Source organism: Gopherus evgoodei, chromosome 15 (genome assembly GCF_007399415.2).
Source record: "Gopherus evgoodei ecotype Sinaloan lineage chromosome 15, rGopEvg1_v1.p, whole genome shotgun sequence".
Classification (NCBI taxonomy): Eukaryota; Metazoa; Chordata; order Testudines; family Testudinidae; genus Gopherus; species Gopherus evgoodei.
In genome coordinates this window covers 14082522-14100116 of record NC_044336.1, presented here as the reverse complement: position 1 = coordinate 14100116, position 17595 = coordinate 14082522, and the positions used below count along the sequence as shown (strand labels likewise).

The window sequence follows — 17595 nt, the reverse complement described above, 5'->3', positions numbered from 1 at the left end:
TCATGATGTATATATAAATGCTTTGCATGATCATAAAGGTCACATGTAACATCACTTTGTTCAGGGGACTAGCAATGGGATTTGGGATATTTCACCTCTGTGTTACCAGTTCAAATCCATTCCCTATTAAAAGCTGCTACTATCTAGATGGTTATTTGCTGGAATATGTGAAAATGAGCTTGGTGGTCCCAGACCAGTTTTAGTGGAGAGGTGACATGACAACGGGGGCTGGGCTAGTTGGCAGTCTCACCGAAGAAGCCAAGAACTGAATGAACCACTCACAGAAGCTAGAGTGGGGTAAATTCTACAGCATTCGTTTATCTACTTCATCTCCTGGCTAATGCAAGATTGTTCTGCACAGTATATTTTGTAGTCCTTTATCCAAACCATTTTTAAATAATTCAGCTGATGGGGTTGTGATGTTGCACCCTATATGATTTTATGAAAATATGCTAATGAGAGTGAATATAATGTAACTGGAATATGCTTCAGGCAAAAGATCTCTTGTAAGGTATCATTATAAAGCTTACAATCTACTGAGTGTGTTCATCCTATTTGTATGAATATATCATTCTTGTACCTGAAACTAGAAATATGAAATATAACTCTGAGGGCCTATTGTAATTATGCAAAGTGTGGGCCATTAATGGTGGTTTGGAATCTTGATGGCTCTCATCAACCAGGACAACTGACTGTGGATGGCTCTGTTTGCAGGCAGGCCTTCCTGTGAGTCAGGCTGGGAGGAATGAAGGCTTGAGGTCTTACAGTGACATGTGATCATGTCACCTGAACTGGAATCCATCTTTAACCTGGTGTTTTTCCATTGAGAAGAAGGTGGGAACCCAGAGAGGAACAAAGGATTCCCACCTTATGCAAAAGATATACAAGTGGGTGAAACAGAATAAGGGGCAGCCATCATGAGAAATCTCCTAGCTACCGCCTGAGCTGGAACAAGGGCTGTAACCAGGGAAAGGATTGTGCCCAGACTAGGAAGGTGTCCAATCTGTCAAAGAAACTTATTGAAACATCTCTGAGGGTGAGATTTTATCTGTATTCAGTTTTTTTACTGTATTAGGCATAGACTTGCAGAGTTTTATTTTATTTTTTTTTGGTAATTCACTTTGTTCTGTCTGTTACTACTTGGAACCATTTAAATCCTACTTCCTGTATTTAATAAAATCACTTTTTACTCATTATTTAACCCAGAGTATGCATTAATACCTGGGGGGAGTGGGGGTGGCAAACAGCTGTGCATATCTATCAGTGTTATAAAGGGTGAATAATTTATGAGTTTACCCTGTAAAAGCTTTGTACAGGGTAAAACGGATTTATTTGGGGTTTGGACCCCATTGGGAGTTGGGCATCTGAGTGTTAAAGACAGGAACACTACTTAAGCTGCTTTCAGTTAAATCTGCAGCTTTGGGGCATGTGGTTCAGACCCTGGGTCTGTGTTGGAGCAGGCTAGCATGTCTGGCTCAACAAGACAGGGTGCTGGAGTCCCAAGCTGGCAGGGAAAGCAGGGGCAGAAGTAGACTTGGCACATCAGTTGACAGCCCCAGGGGGTTTCTGTGAGCCAACCCGTCACAGAGGTCTTCCACCATTTCCCTTGAGAGACTATTCCACAAAAGAATACGTCTTGCCATTAAGAAGTTTCCCCGATATTCAACTTTCATTCTTCTTAATTTCATCCCATTCCTCCTAGTTATAGTCCTACTTACCACCCCTAACAATTCTTACTAAAATGCGATTACATCCTTGTGCATCGGAGTCATGTCCCAGCGTCATTCTGCAGCCAATCCAGGAGTTCTTTTAATCTTTCTTCAACCAACCCATCCCTCCCACACCTATAGCCATTCTTGCTGGTTTTCCCTGAATTCCTGTCTCTCTCTTTCTGGTGTGAAGGTGTGTTGGACTCAGTTGAGCATTCTAGGTGTGATCTCATTGGTGCTGGTCTATCATCTCCCTGCTTTGGGACATGAAGTGTCTTTATGTGCAGCACCCGCATGGCTTGGGGAGGTGGAAGGGGACACTCTCACTCTTAGATATGGTCCCTCCAGAATAAGGTTAAGGCATGCTGGTGGATCAGTTGTACTGCTGCTGTGTAGAGCATTGTATTTGTACAGCCCATGCTGTACCTGCTGCTTTTAAAGCATTGTCTAGGAGGCGTTCGCCCAGAAAGCAGATTTTGAAGGTGGTCGCCCAGAAAGCAGATTTTAAATGACCATCCCGCATTTACAGTGTGGAATAAGGCACAGAGCAGATTAACTGTGGGATCACATGGTCGGAGTGGTCACTAAGATTATATCCCCTTGGTTAGGAATGGAGGGCTGGCAGGGATAGGCCATCATAAAATGCCCGTTTTTTAAAGATAATAATAATAGCTAGCTCTTATCTATTGTTTTTCCTCAGTAGATCTCAAAGCACTTTACAAAGCAGGCTAGTATAATTACTCTCATTTTACAGATGGGAAAACTGAGGCACAGAGCGGTGACATGACTTACCCACAGTCACCCAATGGCAGAGCCAGAAACAGAACCCAGGTCTCCTGAGTCCCAGTCCAGGGCTCTATCCATTAAGAGGCGACTTCTATTTGTTAACCCCTGGATTACAAACAGCACAGGCTAGAGAGGGTTGGCAGGGCTGTTCCAGAGAGAAGACTATATAAGCCACAGTGCTGGTAAACAATTACAAGAGAGACTCCTGGGTCTTCTCCGCAAGTTACCTCCGCTTTAACACTGAAACACAATCTTTCTTCAACGGCCCAATCTGCATATGGGCATCTACGCTTTCAAGGAAAAAAGCTGGTTTGAGGTTATAAGCAAACAGTGATGGGAACTGGTGGTTGATCTTATTCTGGAAGGGGTCAAAGTGGCCTTTTTTGAAGCGGGCAACCTTGAGCTGTTGGAGACACGTCATCTTGGCGTCCCTGACCCCGTAGAAGGTCAGTGCCTTTTCCGAATACTCCAGGTACACCCCGATTGTGTGAAAGAAGGGCTGCTGGATAACAGATTCGAAACCACCAAACCAGGCCACGTAGTTCTGTCCATTCCACTGCAGGCAGCAGGATTTCTCGTTCCTCCCCAGGCGGCCTCTGTCGTAGGACTCCCGTGGGTTGAAATCCTCGGCGATGACACCAATGCTCACCCAGCCGTCGATGATTTCCACCTCCCAGTAGTAGTTGCCTCGGTTCATCAGGTTCTCGCCCAGCACCTGCTCACAGTTGATGAACCTAGTTGGGCTCTCGGGGTAGCCAATAGGGTTCAACACTCGTTTGGCCCCTTTGGTTCCAAACAGCTGGAGGAACTTGTCCGCGGTATCGCTGTCCAAATCGATGATGAAGGCAACTGTGCGGGAGGGGACAAACAAACACAAAAGAGAATCAGAATAGAATTTAGCACAGAGCATCTCTTTCCCCTTTAGCCCCGAGTGGTGAGTTTCAGTGGCTAACGTTACCAGGTCTGTTTCTGTATTATCGCTCTCTAGTATTTGGGCAGAGGCCTTTCCCACCCCTGGCCCAATGGCAATAAACACCCACCCAGCTATGGACCCAAATCAGCAAAGCTAAAGAGATGTGTCTTGGGGTATATCTCACTACAAGCAAAGGTATGACTGCAGCATAAGGGAGCAGGATACCCACACTAGCTTTACTCTAGCTAGCACAGGTAACTATAGTAGCGTAGATGTGACAGCCCAGGCTTCGACACAAGCTAGCTACTAAAGCAGGAGCCTGCTGGGGAGCCTGGTTGCCATGCCGCCGTACGAGCTGGAGTAAAGCTAGTGCGGGTATGCACGCGCATGCTACAATCACACCTCCACTTGCAGCAGAGACATGCCCTTAGTACTGTGTCCTACTGGCTGCTGGATGGATCTCGCCTTTGTCTGATCATCAGGAGAATTCCAGAGCAGAGAGCCCTGCCCCGAGAACTCCCCGCCACCCCACCCCTCTAGGAATTCAACCCTGAATACAGAAAGCAAAAGCATTCCTGCTGATTGCAGCTAGAGTGACCAGATGTCCCGATTTTATAAGGACAGTCCCGATATCTGGGGCTTTGTCTTATATAGGCTCCTATTACCCCCCACCCCCATCCCCATTTTTCACACTTGCTATCTGGTCACCCTAATTGCAGCTAACATGCAGTGTCTGATCTGATGGTGCGTGTTAGGGTGATTAGCCACAGCCTAAGGCAGGAGATTATTAGCAGGGCCGGAAACAACAGGAAAGACTGGCTCTTTCGGTCTAGCAGAGAGCTTAAGAGGCATATTCTGAATTTACCCCGCAGATTTATCCATTAAGAGTTTCTTAATGCTGCAGAGAAATGCACAGATTCAGCCCTACCCCCAAATAAATTGACCACATGCCCTTGCACTGAGAAGCTGAGCAGGTATCCACCACGGATACTGACTTTGAAAGAAGCAACTGATCTTTATGGCTGGTATTGTTCTCTAGGGCAGCAGGAGACTGGAGGGACACGGAGGCAAGGGGGTTCCTACCACTGAATACTGTAGTAATTGGCCCCAGAATGAATTTCTGTCTAGTCAGAAGGAGGGTTATGGCCTGAGGCCTTGTTGATGGGTATTTACAAAACAGGAGTTCAGCTGGGATAGAGTACTGGCCACCCGCCCATGCACAGGAATAAGCCACGGTGTAGATCCACGAAGCCCAGGGGATCCAGCTTCAGATGCAGAGAAGTCAGGGGGAACAAGAGGTCCTTGAATTTCCAGCTGAATGAGGCGTTCATGGATTGGATCCATATCTGCACAGGCCCGTCTTCCATTGGGGAGCGTGACCAACAGCGGCTCCTCCAAGAAGACTGAGGAGTACTTGTGGCACTTTAGAGACTAACAAATTTATTTGGGCATAAGCTTTCGTGGGCTAAAACCCACGAAAGCTTATGCCCAAATAAATTTGTTAGTCTCTCAGGTGCCACAAGTACTCCTATTCTTTTTGCTGATACAAACTAACAGGGCTGGCTTTATTAATTGCAGGGCTCAATTCGAATACCCGGCGGTGGTCTGGGGCTTCGGCGACACTTTGGTGGCAGGGGGTCCGCTCTGGGTCTTCTCCGGCACCAAAGGACCCCCCCTACCGAAATGCCACCAAAGCCCCAGACCGCTGCCGGGTAAGTAAAAAAAAAAAAAAGGTGAAAGGCCCTGACGCAGGGTCCTCTTAGGCACGGGGCCCGATTCCGGAGAATCGGGCGAATCAGCCTAAAGCCGACCCTGCAGACTAACATGGCTACCACTCTGAAACCTGTCTCCAAGAAGACTGTTGACAGGAACTAGAAAATTGCCCTTGGATTTGTGAGTAAACGCATGTCTGTGTGAACACGCGAGGAGCAGAAAATAAAGCCGGGGGAAGAAAGCAGAGACCCACGGCAGTGTACAAGTGAGACGTAGCTCAAGTTCAATCTCTCTCCCCTCTCTGCGAGCGAGTGCTCCATCACGCGCTGCTGGAGCCCAGGCTGTCAGATCGAGTCTCTTTCTAGCCCTTTTGGTTCTGCAGCTGGTCTACGTGTGGCAGCTTGCCAAGCCCCGCACACTGCTTTGAATATCAATCACAGTGTCTGAATCAGGCAACTTTTCATTGTAACCTCTTCAGTTAGCCTGGCTCTTCCGAGTCAGAATTCTGTCCGGCTTTAACAACTTATCTATTCAGCAACCGAATTATCCACCTGCCTGAAGCCATCAAACTGGTTCAAAACAGAGCGTGGAATTAGTGTTAGTTTGATTACAAGTTATTTGACTCCAGAAGGTCCGAGCTAATTAAACAGAGGATCAAATTCATCTGTGACTGAATTAAGTGGGAAGTGCTTTATTGCACAGCGTTTTGGCTAGATCTCCCAGAACTAGTTTGGCAGAGCTACACGTAGGCTGAGTTTTTAAGACATTAGCTGGAAGGCAAATGGACTCCCTTTATTAACTGTATGGTATTTATCCCAACAACATGCACCGGACCCTGCCAGGGAGCAGACATACAAATGCAACTGCCGGCCCAGAAAGTTTACATGTTGTCAGTGCTCTGAGCAGAAAGGGGAAATACAGTAACTGGCCTTAGCAACAGAAGCCAAAACAAAGGCCAGGGTCTTACATTTCAGGAAATAGTCTCTTGTCTCCAAGCAGGCTGGATTGTTTGATTTGTCCGAAGGCTGGGGCTCAGCGACTGCTGCAAGGAGAGGAATAAAAAGCATCACCATTGAGCTACATAAACAGCAAAGGCAACAAAGCCCCTGTGAACAGATGCTGTGTGAATCTCAGAGGGAGGTGCAAAGCCCTGGGCCTCACGTGCTACTCCTGCATGAAAAAATATAAAACCAAGAGCCAGGGGTATATATAAAAAATATAAAACCAAGAGCTTTTTTGCTGCCCCAAGCACGGCAGGCAGGCTGCCTTCAGCGGTTTGCCTGTGGGAGGTCCCCGGTCCCGGGGCTTCGGCGGCTTGCCCGCGGGAGGTCCCCGGTCCCGGGGCTTCGGCGGCTTGCCCGCGGGAGGTCCCCGGTCCTGGGGCTTCGGCGGCTTGCCCACGGGAGGTCCCCGGTCCTGGGGCTTCGGCGGCTTGCCCGCGGGAGGTCCCCGGTCCCGCGGATTCAGTGGCTTGCTTGTGGGAGGTCCACCGGTCCCACAGATTCAGTGGCTTGCTTGCGGGAGGTCCACTGGTCCCACGGCTTCAGCGTACCCGCTGCCAAATTACCGCTGAATCCGTGGGACCGGTGGATCTCCTGCAGGCAAGCTGCCGAAGGCTGCCTGACTGCTGCCCTCACAGGGACCGGCAGGGCACCCCCTGTGGCTTGCCGCCCCAGGCACACGCTTGGTGCCTTGGTGCCTGGAGCTGTCAGTTCCAAGAGCAAAAAAGGAACGTCCCTGGGACTCTGCAACGTTCATGCAGGGTCCGACGACAGATGGTCCTGCTGCTGCACTGCCAGCCAGCCAACAGGGGGCACTAACAATCCAAGCCCGTGTTCCGAGGCTGAGGCCAGTACACAGTATACACAATACAAGGCAGATCCCTGTTGGACTGGGCTTAATGGCAGGCAATGCCCACATATGTTCCGCAGGAGTAGACGGGCGTGGCTGGGAAGGGAATGATGTTGATGGGTCTCCAGGAGAATTACAAACAACAGGGAGTTGAAGCAGTCATTAAAGGCTAAAATGGAACTGCCCGAGTCTGTCTGAAACTCAACCAGCAGCTTCAGCTTCCCTGCTCCCTCCCCCCGCCAGGACAGAGAGTCCAGGAATGAAGCGGTCGTTCTGTGTTCAGAGGAGACAAGTCTCCCTTTCATGGGAAGCCTCTTGCGGGACATTCCCCAAACCGCCCAGCCACACCTAGCTCCAAGCCTGTTTGTTGCCTTCTGACTTTCTAGTTGTCGTGGAAACTTCATAAACCCCCCCCAGAGCGAGGCCTGAGCCCAGATGGCAGAGGCTGACTGAGAGGCTGATTATGCAATCACACAGTTTTCAAGGCTGTTGGGACAGATAGGGAGCTCTTCACGGCTCTGCCCTGGGGGTGCTGGCTTCTCACATTCATTTGCTAGTTATAAAAGTTAAACAGAGACTCTGAAGAGCCCCAGTGCTCCTTATGCACGCTGCGGAGCAATATAAACCTCGGCCCACACAACAAGGGACTAGCCCATGGTGGCTAAATACACACCTTCTTGCATCCCATGGAAACCAGACTCTTCATACCCCTTCCCCAGCAATTGGTCCCACTGGTTCTTGCATGCAGTCACCAGCAGCTCCTTCACGACACACACAGCCTGGCTGGACTTGGTGAAGCTCAGTTCCTTCTGGAAGCTTGGACACCGGGAACTCTTTTCCTCAGCTGCTATTTTTAATGCCTGGAACTCCTGAGCCAAGGATACAGGGATCAAAAGCCTGCAAGAATCTTGGGCTGCGTCTTGTCCCATCACCACACCCCTTCCCAAAACACTAGTGGAGTGATTGTTCCCAGGACGCAGCATGAAGACAGACATGCAACATGGAGGGAACGACTTCTCTGGCCATGTGTTCCTTAGTCAGTTTCAAATCTGACTCAAGAATATACATGCATAACAGTATCTCCTCCCACCAAGGACCACTGCCCCAGCTCCACAGATGAGGTGCTTGAGGATCGCCCGCTCTGCAGAGATTGCCTCCGTGCCAGAGGGTGCTTTGTGCATGCCCACAATAGCTGCCCATTATTCCCCCCCCCTTTAACTTTCCAGTGAATGGCAGGAGGCGAGTGAGTTCACATGCAACCCAAAAACCCAGTATCAAACTCACTGTAGTGACCTTTAATTACAGGCCTGAGCCGAGGGCGTCATTTGCAGTTTTTTCCCCAACTCACCCTCTTCGCCTCCCATTTCCGTTCACCTGCTACCCGATTAACATGCCCTTAGGAGGCACAAGTCTACAGGCTTTGTCCCCACCCTGCTGCATTGCAGATCTGAACCCGCTGTTATGCACGTGTAACACCAACAGACCCTGATTGTCAGCAGGCGGGATCGAACCTGGGAACTTTGGAGCTAAATGCATGAGCCTCTACTGCATAAGCTAAAAGCCATGTGGCTGTTAGCTAAGGCTGTAGAGCAGACTCATTAATCTCTAAGTGGTCTGGATGCCACTACATGGCACAGAGCACCACACCCAGGAGGTGTGTGGGTTACACATGCGCTGTCACATACCAGCAGGGATCGCTGGCATAGTCTAACCTTTGCCAGCTCCTGGGCCCCTGTTCTTCACAGAGTCATGCCCTCAGCTATAACGAAAGTTCAGTGTTAACAATAATTTGGTAAGTATCTATCTAGCTATGAACTTGGTGCAGGTCAACATGCACTCCCAGCGTCTCGCTGCTCCCAGCACCCCGCCACTCCCAGCGCCCGTTGCTGACAGCGAACCTCTGCTCCATCTGCTCCCTGTGTTCGTCTGTCTTCCATTTGCAACATGAGTGTTGGTAAGTTGCTCACTAGCAGCCTGACCCAAAGCCTACGGAGGGCAATGGAAAAACACCTGTTGCTTTCAGTGGGCTTTGGGTCAGATCCTGGTTGAATCATGGATTAGCCAAGAACTGCACTGCAGTTTGGAAGGAGAGAGGCTTGGAAGTGTCACATTCCAGCCAGGGCCGGCTCCAGTGTTTTTGCCGCCCCAAGCGGCACAAAAAAAAAAAAGCTGCGATCAGCAGCACTTTGGCAGCAGCTCAACTGCTGATGCTTCGTTCTTCAGTGGCAATTCGGCAGCAGGTCCTTCCCTCCGAGAGGGACTGAGGGACCCACCGCCAAATTGCCGCTGAAGAGCCGTACGTGCCGCCCCTTTCCGTTGGCCGCCCCAAGCACCTGCTTGCTGCGCTGGTGCCTGGAGCCGGCCCCGGTTCCAGCTCCCCAGAAAACGCTAGCAGAGATCAGTACCTCTGGTCATTTGCGATTTTTAACCCTGCCCCAGTGCTTGCTCCGCTCCTGGCATCAGTCCCTGCACACCTGTAGGAAATAAATGGTATCCGTGCTTGGAACCCTCTCCAGGTTCTGTCTGCACTGAGCCAGCTTGGCACGCCTCTTCTCCTTCTGCCGGAGATCCTCTTCAGCCTCAAGCAGCATGGATCGCTCGCCATCCTCGATGAAGCCAGTCACCTCTTTCCGGAAGGTCACCAGAGCTCTGGATGCTTCGTCGAAGAGCCTGCTAACTTCTTCCTTCTCCTTCAGGGCGGCGCTCTACGCACACAAAGATAAGCATCTGCATTATTAGCAATCAGCTTTCCCCTTTCTATATCTCAGTTCCTGGAAGGATCTCAGAGCTCTTTACAAACAGCAGCAGTTCATTAAGATCTTGCCTGTACTGGGTTTTTTGGCACCAGTGTGGCTGCACTGAAGCAAACCACTACTTGTACTAGGGCACCGTGCTTACATGAAGGGTCTGCACGGTGCAACTGAAGTGGTGCCAAAAAATGCACTCCATGCAGTATAGACAAGACCTATGCCACACCCCACTCCTCTGAGGTTGGCGGGTGTTACTGCCCTCATTTTATACAGGAGAAACGGGGGCACAGAGAGGTGACGTGAACTAAGGTCAGACAAGGAGGCAGTAGCAGAGGCAGGTGTAGAACTGTGCCCCTTTGCATTTCCATGGAGCATGGCTGCCCTTGTCCAACTTGTTTCACTTTGATCACCTTTCCCTTCACTTCCCCCACCTCTCTTCACAGGAAACGGCAGTGCAGCGCCTTTGCTCAGGCTGTGCTTTACTGTCTCATGCAGAGATGCAGTTAATGCCAAATCCACAGCCTGGCATGTGGTCAAAGCAGTGAGAAGGCAGGACGCCACCCCGAATGGGAGCAGAAAGCTAGGTGAACCGTAGAGGCGAATGGGTGACAGACCCGCAACTCTGGGTATAATCAGCCTGCTGAAAGCTTAGGGATGTGGCTGCCATGGGGACTGATAGGGCTAAAGGAAATACCTCCCCAACTGACTTCCTCCAGGGGAGCAACCTCAGTCCCAGAAACGGTTTTCTCAGGGGCAGTATTTCCCATCCTGACAACATTCCAGACTGGGGGCCATGTATCGGGTCAGATGGCCACTGGGGAAGTCAGATGCCAGCAGGCCGGGTGGCCACCATGCTTTCCCTAAGCACTGAGCAGTCCCAAACTGGGAAGAGCTGCCTCTAGTAGAAGTCTCTCCGAATCATAGAATACGAGGGTTGGAAGGGACCTCAGGAGATCATCTAGTCCAATGCCCTGCTCAAAGCAGGGCAAATTCCCAGACAGTTTTTTTGTTTTTTTTTCTTAACCCCAGTTCCCTAAATGGCCCCCTCAACGATTGAACTCAAAGTCGCTCTCGGTTCTAGGGGGGCTCTCCAGGGCATTTGTTAGAGGACGCAGTTCAGAGGGGATGTGGAAGGAAGTGGGAAATGCTCCAAACTCAGCTCAAGTCCTGGGCAAGGTGACGACAAAGTCATCTTACTTTGATGAGCTCCACGGTCTTTCTGGTCTGTGCGATGGTGACTCCCAGTTCGTCCAGCTGGTTCTCCACACAGCTCAGGATTTTGGGTCGCTGGGCCTTGAAAACAAAAAGGATGAAAAAAGCCTTGCTGAAAGGTGCGTTAGCTGCCATAACTGGGCTGCATTCAGAACCAGAGCTCCCCAGGATGAGCTGGGCTATGGTGGCGTATGAGGGAAAGGGGGTTGGGGGCAGGTGGGTGCCGAAGGAGCAGGAGAAAGCAAGAGGGCACTAGCACTGCCCCAACAGACCCGCTAGGACTCACCAGACAGGGGAGTCATTCTGTTCCAAGTGTCCCATTGGCTCCACCACCCTTAGACCCCACCCCCGTTCTTTCCTACCTCCCACTTTAATAACAACAGAAATTCAAATGCAAAAATCTTTGTTAAACATGAAGCAATGGCTGCAGCCTCTCAGCAGTGTATTGAGCTCCCCATCCCCTTCCAGAGCAGGGATGTGACATTCCCAAGCACCCTTCCAAAGGGGAGAGGACTGCTCCCGAACCTCAAAGGTTGGATAACCAAGGAAAGCTGCGTAAAGGTCCCTGCGCACCCCTTATAAGAGTGTCAGCTTCACCACAACACACATTAAAACATGTGCAGCTGTGCTGGATGTGTTGGAAGCATCACCTTAACTCTGCATTGCCTGGTGTTCTAATGGTTGAAGACTGTGTTGTGTCCTCAGGCCAATGCACTTGTAAAGGGCACGAGGGGGCGGGACCTTGACTCCACATTTCCTCGGTGTCTGAGGTCTGAGTTCTGGGCAGAAGGCTCTGCCCTTCGTGAAGGCTGCGAGGGGCACAGTATGTGCCTGCAACCACAGATGCACGCGAGCAACATTCATGGGGTTTGGATAAACATCAGCCTGGGAGAGGCGCATTGAGAGCAAGGCACACTGTGCTGTCGCCCGATGAAGGGAAAAAGCCAGCTAAACACCAAACTGCACCAACAGCACGGCACACGCCAGTGGCTGAGACATAAGGAGACCAGTGCATGGGAGAGATCTTACCTGGGAAGCTGCAGAACCCCATGGGAGGGAGCGGGGAGGGCCAATGCAATTGACATTGACATGGTCCAGGCTGTTTACGGCAACTTCAGATCCCAATGCAGCTGCCTGATACCTCCTCCCCCAGAAGCTGACCCTACCCTCCTCCACTGCCAGATACCATCTTGGACTAACCTTCCTGATGCCTGGGGGGTGGTGAAGCACGATCCTTAGAATTATCGGGCTCCCCTTCCCATGCCTCAAGCCAATCCACTGTGAGTAGTTATATTAATATTAATGAGCCAACGCTGTCCAGTAGATTGTGCCTCCAATATGATCTGCCTTCAACATGCTAAATCAGGTAGGCAGTGTACTGTTTGCCTAAGGCTGGCAGCTCCTTGGAGATCCTGCCTTCCTGTGTGTTCTCCACAGTGCAGATCACACCGATGGCAGTCAATAATAAAGCAGGAGGATTTCTCTGCAGCAGGAGGGTGGCCGCAAGAACCAGATGAAATGGCATGTGTTAATTCCACCCCGGTACTCCCCACTATAAATCAGGTCTATGATCACCTAGGTTTGCCTCTAGCAGCTACACCCACTCAGCGCCTCCTAGCCCCAGTGGGAATCAGACTCAGCTCCATCTGCTGCAATAGCACAGACCCCCCCCCAGCCACTTGAGCTGAAGGAGAATCCCCATTAAGTGTTAGCAGAATGAGAGCCATAACACAGACACTTCAGCAACTCTGATTCTAACCAGTAGAGGGCAGTGGCCATTAGTCAGGTCATGGTAACACCTGGCAAAGCTGCCCCTCCTCTCTCACTTTGGGAACTTCTCCCGACTACTGCAGATGAGCCAGAATGAAACTGACAGCTCAAGGAAACCTTGTGGGTGAGAATTTGGTAGATGAGTCAGGCCCATCTGGGAACGGGAGTGACGGAAAAATCCCTGCCGACAGAACACAAAAGACGAATGGAGCAAGGAATGGAATCTGGGAATGGAGCCAACAGAAATAAAGGACCTGATTTAAGATACTGTGGGAAAGAGACGCAAGTGGACAAATTGCTCCCAGGTTTAATTCAAGTGAAGGCCATGGAGTGAGGCCAGGGATGGATTTGGCCCAGTACCTCCCAAAGGAAACTGTATACCCCCAGACTTTTGTTTCTGCCTCCTCCCCAAACCCACACATAATCAGTTACATTACCAGATCTCTTGCATGTGTGTAATCTGGCAGCCCAGATGGAACCCTTTGTAGCAGTCCGGTTAAACTGTTATTTTTACTTAAAACCATCTTGTCAGTGGATTTTCCAATGCAGATTTTCCCCCGCCTGGCTGCAGCTCCAGGGAATTGCAGAGAACAGAGCACCATTTTCAAGTTAACAAGCACAGAGTGTTCTGGGATCTTGACACCTTTTTTCCCTTCCTTCTCCCTCCACTGGCAAAATCCTACCTTGACTGTTAAGCACTATACTATGAAACTGACTATGCCATAGCACTGTGATTTAACAGGGTTGGGGGCTTTGGTCCTACATGTGTAAGGGGTCAAACTGTGTTCCCAGCTTGGAAAACAGACAACCCCCTTCCCAACCCAAGCTTTAGCCAATCATTCAATTTACAGTTCAGTCCTGGGCTCCCTGCATACAGATCTCCCGATGCCCTTTAATCCTGCCCTGCAACATCACTGATATTCCAGTCCTAGGATGCCTCTGCAAAAAAGCTCTGTGATGTCCTTCATTCCTGACCCCACCCCTCAATGCTGGTATCAACTAAACGGGTCTGCTGATGCCCCTCAACCCTGACCCATAGCCTCTCTGCTATTCAAACCTGCAGCTCTACCCATGCACCGGATGCACAGCATCCTGCTATCCCAGCCCTGCGCTTCCCCCCAGCTCTGCCGACGTTCCTCAGTTCTGACCCACAGCCCCCTGCAATCCCACCCGTGCTTCCCTCCAGCTCTGCCGATGTTCCTCAGTTCTGACCCACAGGCCCCTGCAATCCCACCCGTGCTTCCCTCCAGCTCTGCCGATGTTCCTCAGTTCTGACCCACAGGCCCCTGCAATCCCACCCGTGCTTCCCCCCAGCTCTGCCGGTGTTCCTCAGTTCTGACCCACAGCCCCCTGCAATCCCACCCCTGTGCTTCCCCCCAGCTCTGCCGATGTTCCTCAGTTCTGACCCACAGCCCCCTGCAAATCCCAGCCCTGATGCCCCTCAGTGCAACACTCCCTGCTGTCCTGGCCCTGGGGAGCAAACCCCACTAGAATCTGGGCGCCCAGTGTGGCGAGGGCTGTTCAGAGAGGTAGAAAGACCCCCCCAACCCCTTCTGTGCCCCCACCTTACCTCCTTGTGCTCCCGCTCCACCTCCACCGCCACCACCTCGTGGCTCCGATGCTGCTGGCCCTGGCACAGCTGGCAGATACAGGCCTGGTCGGTGCGGCAGAAGCTCTCCAGCGGCCGGAGGTGCAGTTTGCACAGGCTGTCCTCGATGCGGCGCAGCGGGGGCACCAGGCGGTGGCCCTGGAAGGCCGGGCTCCGCAGGTGGGGCTGGAGGTGGGGCGGGCAGAAGGAAGCCAGGCACACCAGGCAGGACTGGGCCGCCGTGGCCCGCTCGCCCTCGGGGCAGACATCGCACAGCACCCCCTCCTCCTGCCGCTGGGGGGCGTCGCCGGGCTCCCCCGGGGGCGCCGGCGGGGCCATGGGGCTGCGGGCGCCGGGCGGCGGCTGGCGGAGCTGGAGCAGCTCGCACAGCGTGTGGTTCTTTCGCAGCTGCAGGTCGGCCGGGAAGGGCTCCTGGCACAGCGGGCAGCGGGGGGCGCCCTGCCCGCCGCCCGCCCCGGCCCCCGGGCGGTGTCTGTGCGCCCCCAGGCAGCCCAGGCAGAAGTTGTGGCCGCAGGGGATGGTGACCGGGTCCTTTAGGGTGTCCAGGCAGATGGGGCACCCGAAGGGGGAGTCCTGCGGGCTGGGCAGGCAGCCGCCGGCCGAGCCGCTCTCCATGCTGCTCCCTGCGAGTGCGAGGGACTGGGGGACTCGCCAGCCGGGAGCAGGGCGGCCAGCTCCGCCCAACAGGAACTGGTGTCAGAGCCGCAGCCCGGGGGCCGGCTCTGGGGGGCGCAGAATCTCCAAGAGAAACGGACGTGGGGGGCAGGCCCCTGCAGCGGGGATCCCCCAGAGACAGTGACTTGGGGGTGCCCCCTGCAGTGGAGATTCTCTCGGAGACAGTGACATGGGGGTACGCCCTGAAGCAGGGTTCCCGCAAGAGAAGGTGACATGGGGAATAGCAATAACCCCCTCCATTAGGGATCCTCCAGAGTAAGTGACATGCTGGTACCCTCCCACCCCCCAGCAGGGATCCCCCAAGAGAAAGTGACATGGGGAATAGCAATAGCCCCCTCCATTAGGGATCCTCCAGAGTAAGTGACATGCTGGTACCCTCCCATCCCCCAGCAGGGATCCCCCAAGAGAAAGTGACATGGGGAATAGCAATAGCCCCCTCCATTAGGGATCCTCCAGAGTGACATGCTGGTATCCCCCACCCCCCAGCAGGGATCCCCAGGAAAAAGTGACTTGTGGCACAGCCCCCTCCAGCAGGGATCTCCCCCCACAGTGCACTCACTGACAACATGGGGGGGGGGGTGTGTGGAATTAAACTGACCTTTTATTTAAGTGTCAGAACAGAGAATTCTTTCCTGGATGCTGGCTGGTGAGTCTTGCCCACATGCTCAGGGTTTAACTGATCGCCATATTTGGGGTCGGGAAGGAATTTTCCTCCAGGGAAGATTGGCAGAGGCCCTGGGGGGGTTTCACCTTCTTCTGCAGCATGGGGCACTTGCTGGAGGATTCTCTGCACCTTGAAGTCTTTCAACCACAAGTTGAGGACTTCAGTAGCTCAGACACAGGTCATGGGTTTGTTACAGGCAGGGCCGGCTTTAGCAAGCACAGGGCCCGATTCCTGGGGGGGGGCTTATACTCACCGAGCTGTGCTCCCAGTCTTCGGCAGCACTTCGGATTGCCGACTGGGAGAGCGGGGCCGCGGGGTTTGCCACGCTCTGGCCAGGGTCGCGCGGCTGAGGGGCTGCCACGCTCTGGCCGAAGCTCCAGCCGGGAGACCGGGGCTGTGGGGCTGCTGTGCTCCAGCCGGGGTCACGGGGCCGTGGGGCTGCCGCACTCCAGCCGGAACTCTGGCTGGGAGAGCGGGGCCGTGGGGCTTGCCACACTGCAGCCGGCGCTCTGGCCAGGGGAGCGGGGCCGCCGAAGACCCCGACGGAGCAGACCGCCACCTGGGTGAGTAAAAAGAAATTAAAAAGGCACCTAAGGCACAGGGCCCGATTCCAGGAAATCGGGCGAATTGGCCTGAAGACGGCTCTGGTTACAGGAGGTGGGCAGGTGAGATTCTGTGACCTGCATTGTGCAGGAGATCAGACTAGAAGATCATAATGGTCCCTTCTGACCTTAAAGTCTATGAGTCTATGAATTAAAAAAAAAAATCGGTGCTAGTTTCCTCCCCCCGTCACTAAAGATGAATGACTCCCCTTCCGCTAGAGAGGAGGGTTTCAGAGCAATCTGGGGCACATTGGCTTTACAGGCCCATTGTCATAGACAGAGGCTGTCTTTCTGTTCCATGCATGTACAGCTCCTAGCACAGTGGGGCTGTGAGCCATGACTGGGCTCCTAGGTGCTGCCTTAATACAAATAATAGCAGCAAGTGTCATGGTGACTCAGAGAGGCCATGCCCCTGCAAACACACATTGTGAGCAGTTCCTCTGGAGTTAATGGAACTATATGCACCTGGAAGATTTGGCCTAGGCATCAGTGTTAGTAGGATTCAGGGTTGTGTATGGGGTTTTGACACATCTGCTTACACCTGCTTGCTCAGAATCCACCATTTTCAGCCCATTAAAACAAAATCTGCATCAACCTACCCACAGCCCCGGGAGCAATGCACCGAGTTACCCATGGGATTCCTCACATGCCTCCAGTTGCTCATGTGTGTAAGAGTTTGCGAGGTTGGCTCCCAGCCCAGGATAGTGTAGTTACACAGTGCCAGTCTCTGTAATTTCTGTGTGCAGGATTCCAGTGACTAGGCCAGCCATAGATATCTGACCATTTTTATTTTTCTAGTATCAGATCAGTTGTATAAATATCTTTTGCTGGACAGTCAGTTTTATGTGTGTTTGCTTTTAAGGTTTGAAAACGCTATGCCCCTGGTTGGCTTCAAAGCAAGCAGAGCAATGAGATACAGGACTTTTCCTTCTGGTGTCGCCCCAAACCCTTCCTGCTAGGGGCATGCTCTGGCCACTGGGTGAGACAGATTCCTTCCCTCCCCGCTGGCCTGCCGCCTCACATGCCCCAGGCCAAAATCACTGCCGGCAGAGGTGGGTGCTGCTCCAGTGAAGCCACTAGGCCGCCAGTGTTGAATATGGTCGTCTGCTATTCATGTTCTTCAGAGCATGGGAGCTGGGCTGACAGGGGACAGTGCAGCCACAACAGGGGGCAGGAGACAAATGGCCAGCCAGTATCAGGTGCCCCCTTCCATGGCTGCTCCAGATGCAGCCCAGGTGAAGGGAGTTGGGCAGGGGCTCTGTAGAGAGCTAGAGCTATGGGGCACTACTAGGGTGACCAGATCAGAGGGATGAAATATCAGGACGCAGGGGAGTGGGGAGC

The 17595-nt window shown here is 52.5% G+C and overlaps 1 protein-coding gene across 1 annotated transcript; it reads right to left on the bottom strand.

The window, feature by feature from the left end:
* Nucleotides 1–1498: 1498 nt before the first annotated feature.
* TRIM47 (tripartite motif containing 47) lies at nt 1499–15654 on the bottom strand. The gene is made up of 6 exons (XM_030534378.1): nt 14275–15654; nt 10920–11015; nt 9447–9677; nt 7646–7841; nt 6089–6163; nt 1499–3344 (listed from the first exon to the last, which is right to left on the bottom strand). Exons 1-6 carry the CDS (start codon nt 14926–14928, stop codon nt 2719–2721), a joined length of 1878 nt encoding a protein of 625 aa, XP_030390238.1. The 5' UTR covers nt 14929–15654; the 3' UTR covers nt 1499–2718.
* Nucleotides 15655–17595: the final 1941 nt, after the last annotated feature.